This window comes from Mytilus trossulus, chromosome 14 (genome assembly GCF_036588685.1).
Source record: "Mytilus trossulus isolate FHL-02 chromosome 14, PNRI_Mtr1.1.1.hap1, whole genome shotgun sequence".
NCBI classification, from domain to species: Eukaryota; Metazoa; Mollusca; class Bivalvia; order Mytilida; family Mytilidae; genus Mytilus; species Mytilus trossulus.
Window position 1 is genome coordinate 17,226,105 of NC_086386.1, and position 14,475 is coordinate 17,240,579.

Sequence of the window (14,475 nt, forward strand, 5' to 3'; positions counted from 1 at the left end):
AGACTCAGCATATCAAAGAACCATAAGATTATTTTTTTTTGTTAAATTCAAACTACGTTTTACTTTGGACCTTTTGGACCTTAATGTAGACCAATTTGAAAACAGGACCAAAAATTAAAAATCTAAAATACATGGTTAGATTCGGCATACCAAAGAACCCCAATAATTAATTCAATTTTTGATGAAATTAAACAAAGTTTAATTTTTAAACACTTAATTTGCCCTTTGAACCCTCAATTTAAAAACGGGGCCCTGAATCCAAAAACTTAATACACGGTTGGATTGGTATATTAAAGAACCCTTAGAATTCAAGAATTAAACCCCATTGAAATTGGTCAAGAAATATAAAGCAATTTATTTAAAATATTAGAAAAGTATTGCCCCTTTTATATCAATATTTTCTATGAAGAATGAAATAGTTATTAGTGGAATTGTCCTGCAATATTGTGTTAACTACGAAACTAGTATAATATCACCATTTTTTCATGAGGATATTCTGCCAAGTCTTGACTTTTATACTTATGATTGTGCACCTTATAAGCAGGAGGAAGATACAGAAGAGAAGAAGAAATTGATCACAGTCAGATTGGTTTCCTTCTCTTTTCTATCAGGGCCCCTAGAAACGTGCCACAACAAACTAAAAAAAGATTATCCAGAACCAGCTGACCAGAACTAAGTGAAAACGAATGCACGAAAAGACCATCCAATAGCCTAGTTTATGAAAGAATGGAAATAAAAGAAGAAAAAACGAAAGTCTTCATTGCAATTGAATCAGGGTAACACTAACAGTCAGATCATGCATCTCACAAACTAGTCCAAATAATTATGACGTCTGGCAAGGCTATTTTTTTTTCTTTCTGGGAAGCCTTCCTAACGTAACGTAGGAAGGCGTCCCAGAAAAAAAAAAAAATAGCCTTGCCAGACGTCATAATTATTTGGACTACTCACAAACATGTTTAACCCCGCCGCATTTTTGCGCCTGTCCCAAGTCAGGAGCCTCTGGCCTTTGTTAGTCTTGTATTATTTTAATTTTAGTTTCTTGTGTACAATTTGCAATTTAGTATGGCGTTCATTATCACTGAACTAGTATATATTTGTTTAGGGGCCAGCTGAAGGACGCCTCCGGGTGCGGGAAGACTTGTTGGTGACCTTCTGTTGTTGTTTTGTTATTTGGTCGGGTTGTTGTCTCTTTGACACATTCCCCATTTCCATTCTCAATTTTATCAAATAATTTGCACACCAGTAGCAATGATTGATTTTTAAATGCCGAAATGGGATCTTCTTTTTTGGCGATCGGAATGTTGCTTTACATATTTTGGCTGATAAGACACATAAATCATGAAGGATTAAAAATATATTTACAAATGTACTACAGTGAGTCAACATTACAATCAAGTAACACATTTGAAAAACATACTTTTTATATTTAAGTATATATATATGTAATAATTAATTTATAAACAGTTTGTATTCTGTTTTAGAATTCAGAATTTCTTTAAAAAAAATATAAAAGAAAAAAAATCTTACCTTAATAAAAAAAATGACACCTATTGCATGTATTCGTTTACATAGAATATAAGAACATTTTGGAATTGTGGATTTCATTCTTTAAAAAATAATTAGAAACATCAGAGACTAGAATATTGGGGAAGGAAAAAATGCATGGAATGTGTCAAAGAGACATTGCAACACTCTAACAAAAGAGCAGAAGACGTCTGAGGCCACCAATGGGTCATCAACACCCGCAAGAAAATGCATCAAGCTTCAGCTGGCTTATTAAAAAATGTGTACTACTTCAGCAGGGGCGGATCCAGCCTTTTAAAAAAGGGGGGATCCTAACTAAGGACAATGGGGGGTTCCAACTACATGTCCCCATTCAAATGCATCGATTGACCAAAAAAAAAAGGGGGTTTCCAACCCCCAGAACCCCCCTGGATCCTGGTTTCAGCATTATGGTATCACACTGAACTCCTAAACATATAAATTTAGTGAAGGAATCAAAATTAAGAAGAAAAAAAAACGAATTTGACAAGACTAATTTAATTTGTCATTAGAAGAGAATATGGATCATGTAACAGAATATCAACATGTATTTCGCTGCTTTCTGGTGAAAAAATGCACACATCATCTGTTTTCACAAAGTGGTCCAATTTGTTGTTTGTTTGCATTAAATATATATTCATTTTCACAAAGTACATAGACACATTTCTATAGGCTGATATGCAAAACAACAAATTCTAATATATTTAACAAAATACAGTCTTTCAGAAGTGAATTTAGGAGGAGGGGTCTGGATCCCAGGGCCCTTTATGGAGTTTCATTTATGTTTAATGCATACATAGATATAGAAAGATGTGGTGTGAGTGCCAATGAGACAACTCTCCATCCAAATAACAATTTAAAAAGTAAACCATTATAGGTTAAAGTACGGCCTTCAACACGGAGCCTTGGCTCACACCGAACAACAAGCTATAAATTAAAGGGCCCCAAAATTACTAGTGTAAAACCATTCAAACAGGAAAACCATCGGTCTAATCTATATTAACAAAACGAGAAACGAGAAACACGTATATATTACATAAACAAATGACAACTACTGTACATCAGATTCCTGACTTGGGACAGGTGCAAACATGTATGTGTTTATAATACATGTCCCACCTCAAACTTTGCTTAATTTAAAAAATCCTCAGTATTAGGATTATGTCATTTCAGTTTGTTAGAATCTGTCCAGGCAATATCAGCAGCTGAAGGATCTTCAGTATTTTCTCTACAAGATGATAAAGGATACACACCTGCTCACTGGGCATGCTTCAGAGGTCATGAAGAAATAGTCAGGTTAATATTAGACAGCAATGGACCTATAGATAAGCCTAGCAACAATGAACTTGGAGCCCATCCAATTCATTGGGCATGTGTGAACGGACATGTAGCAATAGTTGACATTTTACTTCAGGCAGGTGTTTCTGTCAATGTTGTTGACAATAAGGGATGTACACCTATAATTATGGCAGCTCAATATGGTCATACAGTATTAGTTAGTTTCTTGATGGGGAAAGGAGCCAAGCCAAAGATGTTAGATGAAGATGGAAACAGTATCTTACACTGGGCAGTGTTTTATGGTAAGAAACAATATTCTTATTTTGAAACCTGCTCTGTTTCCCCTACCCCTCATAAAAAAAAAATAAGACAAAAGAGATAAAAAAGAAACATGTCACCTGGTTGTTGAAATTATGCATAATCATATCATCCAATATCATCCAATATATAGGCGATTTGGTGTCACAATATCACAGTAGCATGGGTTCGAATCCCGGCGAGGGAAGAACCAAAAATTTGTGAAAGCAAATTTACAGATCTAACATTGTTGGGTTGATGTTTAGACGAGTTATATATATATATATATGCGAAAGCAAATTTACAGATCTAACATTGTTGGGTTGATGTTTAGACGAGTTGTATATATATATATATATATATACAACTCATCTGAACATCAACCCAACCCAACAGTGTATATATCTATATTTAGAAAATTCAGCTGATCTGTAAAATAATATTCTATCTTCATGCCCCTTATATATCATGTGTTATGCGCTAGATGAAACTGATGAGGAAAAGTATCACCCTACAACTGGAAGTTTAATTTTTTTCAAGCCTAGGTGGTCGAGTGGTCTAGTTCACCATGCATTGTGCAAGGAGATTTGGTGCCATGATATCTCAGAAGTGATCTTAAGCTAGTTACTGGAGAAAGTTGAATAACTTCATTCCATTTTAAAGTAACCTGCTACACACCTTATATGAAGATATACATTGTAATTTTGAAGAAATGAATTCTTAATACAATTAGCATACTAGCATGACTAGTAAATATACATGATTATTGCATTGTATTTTATTTTTTTCAGGTCATATGGAACTTATGAGATATTTAATCCATTGTGGTCTGAATCCCAAGGAAATAAACAAATATGGACAATCAACTTTACACCTTGCTTGCTTAAATAATAACTTTAAAGCTGTTCAGGAATTGCATGTTAAGGTTTGTTGTTGTGAAATTCATATTAAATACATGTACAATTAAACCATTTTGTTGATAGATTTAAAAATAAGATGTACTATGATTGCCCATGAGACAACTCTCCATAAGAGACAAAATGACACAGAAATTAAAAACCATAGGTCATTGTATGGCCTTCAACAATGAGTAAAAATCATACCACTAACTCAGCTGTAAAAGGCCCAGAAATGACAAATGTACAAAACAAGAAAACTAACGACCTGATTTATGTAAAAGGTCTTTAATATGCTTGGTTAATGAGTTATACCACTTAAAGCTTAACTCTAAATATAAGATGGGCGAAAACTGTCATTTTTGCCATTTATTGTCTACGCAACCTTTCAACCAAAATCTATAAGTTACATCATGGGACAACTATTAATTTAGTTAAAATAAGTTGTTGATATGTTATACAATTATACAGTGTTGTTTATAAGAGTAAGTAAGCTTATATATTTTACTTGGATAAAACTATCCTGAAATTGAATATTAAACCCATAATATAAGATTATTTTCATTTTGTTGAGCCAACTTTGAAATTCATGTACATCTTAGTCCTTTAAATTCCAAATAGATGAGTTCTTATCAGAATAACTTTTTACAAAATTAATTAATTTTCAGTACATGTTGTTTATATTTTATTCTTCAGCATGAGTTAGACATCAATAAGGCAGACAAAGATGGAAAGACGCCATTGATGTTAGCGTCTGCTAGCAATAACACAGAAATGGCAGATTATCTACAAAAACAAATAAAGAAACAGAAGTTTTTTTCTAAGATAGATCTAATGTATGTAGACATTTGTTCAGAAAATATTTTTTGTTTAATACAAATATGAGACCTTTATCTCATCCAGCTTTTGGTTATATTTTGCAACAAACTCCATACAGCGTTATCATTCGGGTCATACTTCCCTTTCTTTACAAAAAAAAGAAGTGTATCCAGATGTCACCACTGTTTCGAAGTTTGATTTTGCAAGTCAAGTTATTTTATTTTCTGATAAGTGCTAACATTTACTTTACTTAGTGTTAAATGATCTGATTTATAGGTTGAATGAAATTACAAGTCTGCCGCATACTGAAAGTCAGTCTTCATTATGGAACACTCATTATAATCACCTTTCCCTCCATGCTTTTTAAAAAAGATTTATGTGGAGTCATTTTTCGTTCTCAGTGAACTAATTCTGGTGGATTTTACCGCTTTTGATGAAATTTTCAATGGAATCAAATTAAATTTCCAGATTTGTAAGCAGAATTTATCAAAACCATGAAATCAAATGCCCATGTAATTTTTGTTTACCTAAATAAAAAATATGATGGCCACAAAAATAAATGAATCCAAAGTATATTAAAGTTGAACTGATTAGAAAAAGAAATCGGTCTTTTTTTCAGAGATGAGATATATACATTCTCAAACATCCTTCTAATTAACATATTTTCATTCAAATTTCTTTACAGATTCATTGATTTTTTTACCTTCACCAATTTTGATATTTTGTGAGCTTGCACTTATGGTTAGGTTTTTAAACACAATACAAAATTCACTTTTGAAAATTGAGGTTGTTACCCTTTTTACCATCCACCAACCCAACCCAGTAGAAAATTATGATTAAAGGAAAAGGTCTGGTTTTATTGTGGGAAGATCCTTCATTAAACAGGTGCTTAAATCAAAAATGATATGCCAAAATTTATATCTTTTTCTATTTTCTAGATAAGCTTTGTATGGGAAATCCTGAAGCCCTATTTTGAAAAATGAATTTCCCAAAGACCATTTTTAAGCCAGATGTTCCCTTTTGATTTTATTTGCTGCTTTCAATGGTATTTCAATGTGTATACTAGCACAATAAGGACGGTTGAAAAATAAATTAAAATGAAATTACAAATGTACTTTTAGGAAGCAGTGACAACAAATTACACTATTGTTGGTAAGGAATTGTTCTCTAAATAGTCTTTTATATATTATACATGTATGTGCTGATAATAATACAGAGCAACTTGATAACCATGGCTTCAGAATTGTAAAATCAGTTATTAGTTTTAGATGTTTAAAAAAGGCAATAATTGTGAATTTAAGGTGGTACCCAACACCTTCACTAAAATTAATTTGGCTCGTTTAATTTTAATAAAATTTTGACTAAGTATTTACTTTGACCCTTTAATAAAAATATAAAAATTTGAAAAATTTGAACCAACCAATTTATCAAAAAAATTACACTGGTTATATAGCAGTTTTACAACACTAATTTTGATCATTGAGAAGCTTAATATTCCCTTAACAACACAACGTAATTAAAACTGTTAGCTGATTTTACAGAGTTATCTCCCTTAAGTGTTAGGTACCACCTTAACAAAAATGCTGTGCAAGCTGTAGCCTAACAAGATAAAATGTCATATTGAAACAATGTAAAGAATACCTTTCTGAAGCCAACCATGTTCTAGATGTTCTGCATATGAAGGGATTGTAAAAAAAATTAGTTTTTAACGAGGAAAAATTAGACTACTGGTAGTGTTTTATTATTAAATAGATATTGGTAAGTATATTTGTAATCAATTAACTTGTTTTTTTGAATTGATTGCATTTGTTGATTTTTTATACATTAAATGCTTGATGCTAACTTTGCTGCTGGATTATAATGCATTGCTATTTGGTTTACGCTATCAACTGGTTTGAATTCAGAGAACTGCTTAATGGCTGTTTCATTTTATGATATGTTGCACTCTGGGAAGGCACTTTTAGATATTTTTATATTTTGAATCCATTTTCACAATGCAAAATGCAAAGCAGGGTACAATTTCCACATGGAATTTTAAAGTGCCTTCTTTTTATGTAGATGAAACATGTTTTAATGAAACATTCTTTATTATTTGCTTGCTTGCCATGTTTTCCCACTATTGCAATTGTTTTATGTTTGCCAAAAAGTTGACAAGTTTTGATGAGTTACAAGTAAGAGGATACTTACCTTCTAAATAGATTCATCAGTATATGAATAGAAATATTATACATTGTGGAAATAGTTCTTCCTGAAATCAATTACCGACATGAGATTTCAAATACATATACATGTACATGTAGTATTCAACTAAATTTTAAAGTGGATCAGTGCATGTGTATTTTTGCCCTCATGTAAACATGTAATGACTATTTTTTCTAATTATCTTACTTGAACAATGTTATTTTTTTTTTATAATAGATAAAAGTAAAATCACAAAAATACTGAACTCTGATGAAAATTCTAAGTGAAAAAGTCCGTTATCAAGTATGTCATTGCAAAAGTTTGTAGTTATTAAAGGATTGGAACAAGATATCATTCAATCACTTTATATCATTGGTATTTGAGCAGCACACCTTAAGTTTGATGTTACTGATATCTAGGATTTCTTATAGCAAAGCAATGACATTGCCATTTGTACATTTTTGGAAGTTTATGAGATCTTACACAAGTCAGATATTTAATAAGATTATATGTGATATAACCACAATGTATTGTTACTTTTATACATTGAGCACACAACTTGGAAATGTAGTCTTTAGAAATACTTACAATTTTATTTAGAATTTGCTTAAATTTAACTTTATATTTTGCTTAAATTTAACCTTATATTTTGCTTAAATTTAACTAAATATTTTGCTTAAATTTAACTTTATACTTTGCTTAAATTTAACTTTATATTTTGCTATTATTATTTTGTGATATGCATAGGTTGCAGAGCTTGTTTAATTGTCAAATTTATACATTAAGTTGCATAAAGTAAAAGTGTGTTCAGAATTAAATGATAAAATTTTAGGAAAAAATGGAAGAGATGGTTCTTATTGAAAACTTGAAGTAAACAAAATTGTAAAAATGGGACTAATTCTTTATCCACATTGTTGCTTCATGGCATGAAAAATAAAGAAAAACTCTTTTCAAAAGTTATCTCCCCTCTAAAACATGACCAATCATTTTTGAAATGCCAGAGCTTTTGTATTATCCATATTTCCAATCTTATAGACTAACATGGTTTAAGCCCAAGACATTGTTGTTGGTTTAATTTTTTATTTTTTTAAATTCAATATTAATATACTCTGTCTTTTGGTACTTATGGATACCATTGTCAGTCAAATCACATATATTGAAATGAATTTGATCATATATATATGTTGTGTACAAGATGTAAGTTTGTACAAATTATAACTTGTACAGGGTTTTTGTACAAGTTATAAGTTTTTTGACACATACCCTCTTGCACCAGGTGTTACAGTTTTATCTTCTAAAACGTACCAGTTAAATGTTTTAAATTCAAACTTAGATACTTCAACCTAACATTTAGTCTCCTTGTCTTCAAACTGCAGATGAGGATACATGAATGGTTTAAATTCTAATTTTATTATTTTCCATATACTATATTCATATCCATACAAAATCTTTGTGTAGTCTTATAATGTTTTTGTATCAATGCTCGGTATTAGACTGTATCATGAAGTTGTAAAAATCTGACAGAAATATGTGAAGCAAAAGACTGTGTGCTTACATCATCCATTTTTGTTCAGCAGGTCATAAAACACTGATAACTTGTACAAAAAATCTGTACAACCTGTACACAACATATATATAGTGTTAATGGTCAGACTATGTTTTGTTAAGTTAAAACAAATACCGGTATATGACTATATGCATACTTAAAAAAAAGAAGGTATAAAACAAGCAAATATAAACATGATAAAAGCAATATTCAGTTATGATTTGTGAGCAAAGTTATCTGTTTTCTTCAACATGTTGTGTTTTATTTGCAGATCTTTAGCTTTTAATACACTAGGTAGTGGAAGGAAACCGGTTTTGTTTTTCATGATTAATTTTCTGTGTTGGGGCTATCCAATGTATGTAGGGCTGGTAAGTTTTACTATTCATTTAAAAATAAAATTGGGTTGTAAGCACATTTTGTAGATCTTTGTATGGAGCATTCAATTCTAACAATAACATTTTTATGCTGCAACCATGAAATTGAAAGTTATATCAAGCTTTCTGTTTGTTTTCTATGGGTTGTTATAACAATGTCACTGATGGCACAGGCTTTCGTAGCTGTTGTGTGTTCACACAAAAATAAGAAAATATTAGGAGTAGCTCTTCATTATTAGTCCATCAAATTCGAGGATTGTAATGAAACATACATGTAACGTTTATAATGAAAATCAACATTGCTGTGTTTTATTCAGTCAGTATCAATATTCATCATATTGATAAATAAAAGCTACAGTAGTATACTGCTGTTTGGAAGTCATTAATTGATTGAGATAAAACAAATCTGTGTAACAAACGAAAACTGAGGTAAGCACAACGAAACATCAAAAACCCTAATCGACAATGCAACATACATAGAAACGAACTATGAGAAAACAACTGGTAAGGCATTATATCAGATCAAAACTAACAGTGATCCTGTGGTTTCATCCCTGCCTTGTTATTATTTTGATCCTTGATTGGTATTCAATCAATTTCATTGTCCTTCAGCCCAAATGTTCATCTTCATCTTGTTTGAATTGAAATTGTAACATTAACAATAGACTTGCCAAGTATGCTGAGTTGCTCTTCCTCACAGTTACCTAAATATTAGATAAACAAATAATGTCTAAGCATAAAAATATAGTATATATACCAATACACATAATTAACAGCGCCTGGTGATGTTACAGTAAACTTTTTGACAAGTTACAGTAAACATTTATTTTGACATTATACGGTAATGTGACCTGATGATATATCCATATTTGGGCTTTTGCATTGGATAAAGGGTGTTTTAATAATTCAAGAAGTACATGGTAATCATTTAGTTTTGATCTTTGGCTTATGATACACCTAAATATTAAGTCTTTGAATAGTATTTCATGGTAGTCATGTGATCTTGACATTTGGCTTATGATACACCTAAATATCAAGTCTTGAAATTGTACTTCCTAGTAGTCATGCAGTCTTGATCTCAGGCTTATGATACACCTAAATATCAAGTCTAATAATAGTATTTCATGGTAGTCATGCAGTCTTGACGTTTTTAGCTTGTGATACACCAAAACATCAAGTCAAAACTATTACCCCCCCCCCCCCCCTAACCAAACAAAATTTGGTTAAAGGGGAGGGGGGGTTCTTATTGAGAATGCTTCATTTAAGCCTTCAATACTCCTTTTAAGATCAAAGGTAGACGAATATTAATCCTCAGTGTTAAAAAGTTTTCAACACCTTAAGTTTGTAATGTAGGTATTACATATATACATCAATTTCAGGTAATCGCTAGGCTTACGCTTAGAGCTCCTATGTCAGTGAAAAATCAATAGGCAATAAAGGAAAGGTGTACTGAAATAAGTAGTCTCTAAACACTTTAACTCCAAATGGAGCTTTCGTTAGTAGAAGCCATATTAATTATGTGTATCAGTGAGAAAAATGTAAAAGCATAAAAATATAGTATATATACCAATACACATAATTAACAGTGCTTGGTGATGTTTCAAAGCCTGACCGGTTTCGGTCCAAAAAGGACCTTCATCAGAGGATGAATGGTGGATTAATGTTTGCACCCTATTTATATAGATATGGTAACCGGCGGTTGAGTTAAACAGTGGTTGAGTTAACCAGCGGCTGAGATTTAACCGGCGGTTGAGTTTTAACCGGCAGTTGAGATTTTAAGCTCCATTTGGAGTTAAAGTGTTTAGAGACTACTTATGTCAGTACACCTTTCCTTCATTGCCTAAACAAATAATGTCTAATTTACAAATGTTTTGTGCGAGATAATATTATCTGATTTTGTATTTTTCAGTGTTTACCATACACTTGGTCTGACTTTCCTATGTTACATGTGGTGTTTCTTTTTTTCAACATTTTGCTGTGGATTTGTTTGTTCCATGCCAGTACAACAGATCCAGGATATTTACCAAGAAATGTACCGGAGTATGATATGGCCATTAAACAGGTAGGTCTGATTATCATGATTATTGAAGCATACATTAGTAGTGAGAGTATAAATAGAGGAAGAAAAAATCGCATACCTTCACACAGAAATAAGATACATTAATTGATAGATGGTCAATTATTTAAAAAAAAAAACGACAAAGAGGACATCCAGAGACCTTTTTGACATCATAGTGGGTCTCATTGGGGTCTAAGCGTGACTCGGGATTGCTGATTTTTTGAAAGCGTGACACGTGAAAGTCAAATTATTGTGTTGTGAAAACAGGAAATGAGGTCTTGCAGGACCTGGGAAATGACAAAAAATGAGAATTGCTTACGTACATAGTGTAAGCGAGAAGCGGGAATCTGACAAAAGAGTAAGCGGGATCCGGTTCAGAACCCCCAAATGAGACCCCCATCATATTATGAACCATCTAATATAAATGAATAATCATTAGGGAGGATAATAAACTACAGTTTGCATACTAACGATTAGACAGCTAATTCTGACAGGACACACACAACCATGCCTCTTCTCTAACTAATATGGAAGACAATATTTGCACTTTATTTTGCAGCTAGTCGTTTGTAGTGATAAGACTGTGGGACAAAATTTACTCTGTACACTGTGCCACACATGCCGCCTAGTAAAGCCACTACGATCCAAACATTGTAGAGTTTGTAACAGATGTGTAAATGTGTTTGATCATCACTGTCCATATATATACAATTGTGTAGGATATAAAAATAGGTAAGTTTGGCTATATCACTTAACTGTTATGTTCTTCAGTTACACTTGTACATTTTTTCTGAAATCTTCCTACTGTTTTTGGAACCCCCCCTTTTTTTGGATGATCAATGCATTTGAATGGGGACATGTCATTGGAACCCCCCCCCCCCCCTTTCCTGGAATAGGAAACCCCCTTTTTAAAATGGCTGGATCTGCCCCTGATGGAGAAAGATAGTCTTTACTTGCTGTTTCAACCTTCAGCAGCAACAACGATTGTTTATAAGACATATATGAAAATGTTACAAAGGCAAGACATATCTCTGTGTTGACAATTGAAGCTATTTATTTCTATACCAATTCTTACCTGCAAACTGTTCAAAATGCCCATGGGGTTTTGCGTGCAAAATGGCTGACCTAGTCCTAGAAAACCTTCAAGGGGGTCTTCAAATACATTTTAATGTTGTTTTTTTGGATTCTTCGTATAATTACAAGCCTACAGCCATTGTAAAATTAATTGTTTTGTTTAAAATTGTGGACAAAATTGCTATTTCAAATTTTCAATTTGGGAGCTTCCATGGGGGAAATCTCACGCAAATAGTGACAGTTGGCAGGTATGCCAATTTTTATTCTAACAATTACTAGAACTTATGGTCAAACAAGGTAATGTGGATTCATATATATTAGTGGGCACCAATTTTCGTGGATGAAGGAAAACATGCATATTCGTGGACATTTAATTTCATTGTTTTGCGGAAGTCTTAATACAAACCTTTAGAAAATTTGTCATTCCTTGAACATTTAATTTCATGGTTCACCTATGCCCACGAAATCCACATTGATTTGAATCCCATGAGTTATAATGAATGCACAGTATATATCCTCACAGACATTATTGGATACAATGTTCACAATGTCACATCTTTTTCAGGGGATCTGTTGCATTATTTACAATGTTCACAATGTCACTTGTTTTTCAGGGGATCTTTTGCATTATTTACAATGTTTACAATGTCACATCTTTTTCAGGGGATATTTTGCATTATTTACAATGTTTATAATGTCACATCTTTTTCAGGGGATCTTTTGCATTATTTACAATGTTCACAATGTCACATCTTTTTCAGGGGATCTTTTGCATTATTTACAATGTTCACAATGTCACATCTTTTTCAGGGGATCTTTTGCATTATTTACATTGTTCACAATGTCACATCTTTTTCAGGGGATATTTTGCATTATTTACAATGTTCACAATGTCACATCTTTTTCAGGGGATCTTTTGCATTATTTACAATGTTCACAATGTCACATCTTTTTCAGGGGATCTTTTGCATTATTTACAATGTTCACAATGTCACATCTTTTTCAGGGGATCTTTTGCATTATTTACAATGTTCACAATGTCACATCTTTTTCAGGGGATCTTTTGCATTATTTACAATCCTCACAATGTCACATCTTTTTCAGGGGATCTTTTGCATTATTTACAACCTGTGTTTCTGTAGTTTTGGCTATCAGTTTGAAGTTGAGCCTTCATACTGTCAACAACTATTTGGAATGGAACTGGCTATACAAGTTTTATGTTCTCCTGATGGGATTCTATGCAATTTCAGCTTTTGGACTTTTTGTACTAGCGGTAAGTTTTATAACAAGTTATGATGGTAAGTTAATGGTAATAAAGTTTCAATATTTATAATGAGTTAATCCTCTTTGAAAATATAAAATATATATTGTTAATTGCTCTGAAGTCTTCAACTTGCTAAGACAACTTTGAAAAATTAAAGAACAAAAAACATTTTATTTTAGTTATTGGCTTTGGACAGATTAAATATGTGCAACACAGGGGACACTTGAACTTTTCTCTAATTTTTTTTATGTTTGTTTACATTGAAATATACTTTGAAAACAAATTATTTTTGGTATTAATATTATCTGATTTTTTTCCGTGATTCATTGATAACAGATGATTTAACTGTCAGTTAAATGAAAATTTTGTATTGTTTTTAAATGTCATTTGAGTTCTAGTTTACACATATTAATTTTTGGCAGACATGGATTTTGAAATTAACATTTCCCAAGTGCAACAAAGAATCACAAATTAAAAAAGTAAAAAAACAAATTTGAAGTATTTTTCTGTCTCAGATTTCTATATTTTTATTGTTTGTACTTTCAGATTTATAATGCAGCAATCAATGTGACCACAAATGAAGGTTTAGCTTTTAAAAAGTATGCCTATATGAAGGATGAATTTGGAAAAGTGAGGCATCCTTTTGACCAGGGTGTTGTCAACAATTTGCTTGAATTTTTTCATTTGAAAATTCTTTCTGAAGAAAATAGTTTGGATCAGATAACAGTGACTTAGTTTTTTATCTTCATGAGCATTGTATGAATGTTATGTTTTAAATGTAAAATATCAAGAACAATTAATTGTCTAGTTTTTATGAATAAATAAGATGTATGAACTAGTGAAAATCAATTTAAAGCATCATATCAAAACTGTATAAGTACAGATATTTATAAGATACCATGCAAATTTCAAGGATTGGAGGGACACGAATAGTTGTAGTATAACCTGTATATTACAGGCTTTCAACATGAATTCAATGTAAACATAAGAGCATTAGGCGACATATTTCAGCCAGTGCACCCTTTATTGGAACAATATTCACCAGGTATGCTAAAGATAGAACGATTTAAAAATGCTCTGAGAGAATTAAAACCAATAGTGTGTGAACAGACTCACTACATCCTATAGTTTTGTTCATGATAGGA

At 31.9% G+C, this 14,475-nt stretch overlaps 1 protein-coding gene across 1 annotated transcript; it reads left to right on the top strand.

The window, feature by feature from the left end:
- Positions 1 to 536: 536 nt before the first annotated feature.
- LOC134696740 (uncharacterized) lies at positions 537 to 14,106 on the top strand. The gene is made up of 9 exons (XM_063558666.1): positions 537 to 776; positions 2,716 to 3,122; positions 3,909 to 4,042; positions 4,710 to 4,849; positions 8,831 to 8,927; positions 10,843 to 10,995; positions 11,552 to 11,724; positions 13,171 to 13,339; positions 13,877 to 14,106. The coding sequence occupies exons 1-9, from the start codon at positions 727 to 729 to the stop codon at positions 14,063 to 14,065; spliced, it is 1,512 nt and encodes a 503-aa protein (XP_063414736.1). The 5' UTR covers positions 537 to 726; the 3' UTR covers positions 14,066 to 14,106.
- The last annotated feature ends 369 nt before the right edge of the window (positions 14,107 to 14,475 follow it).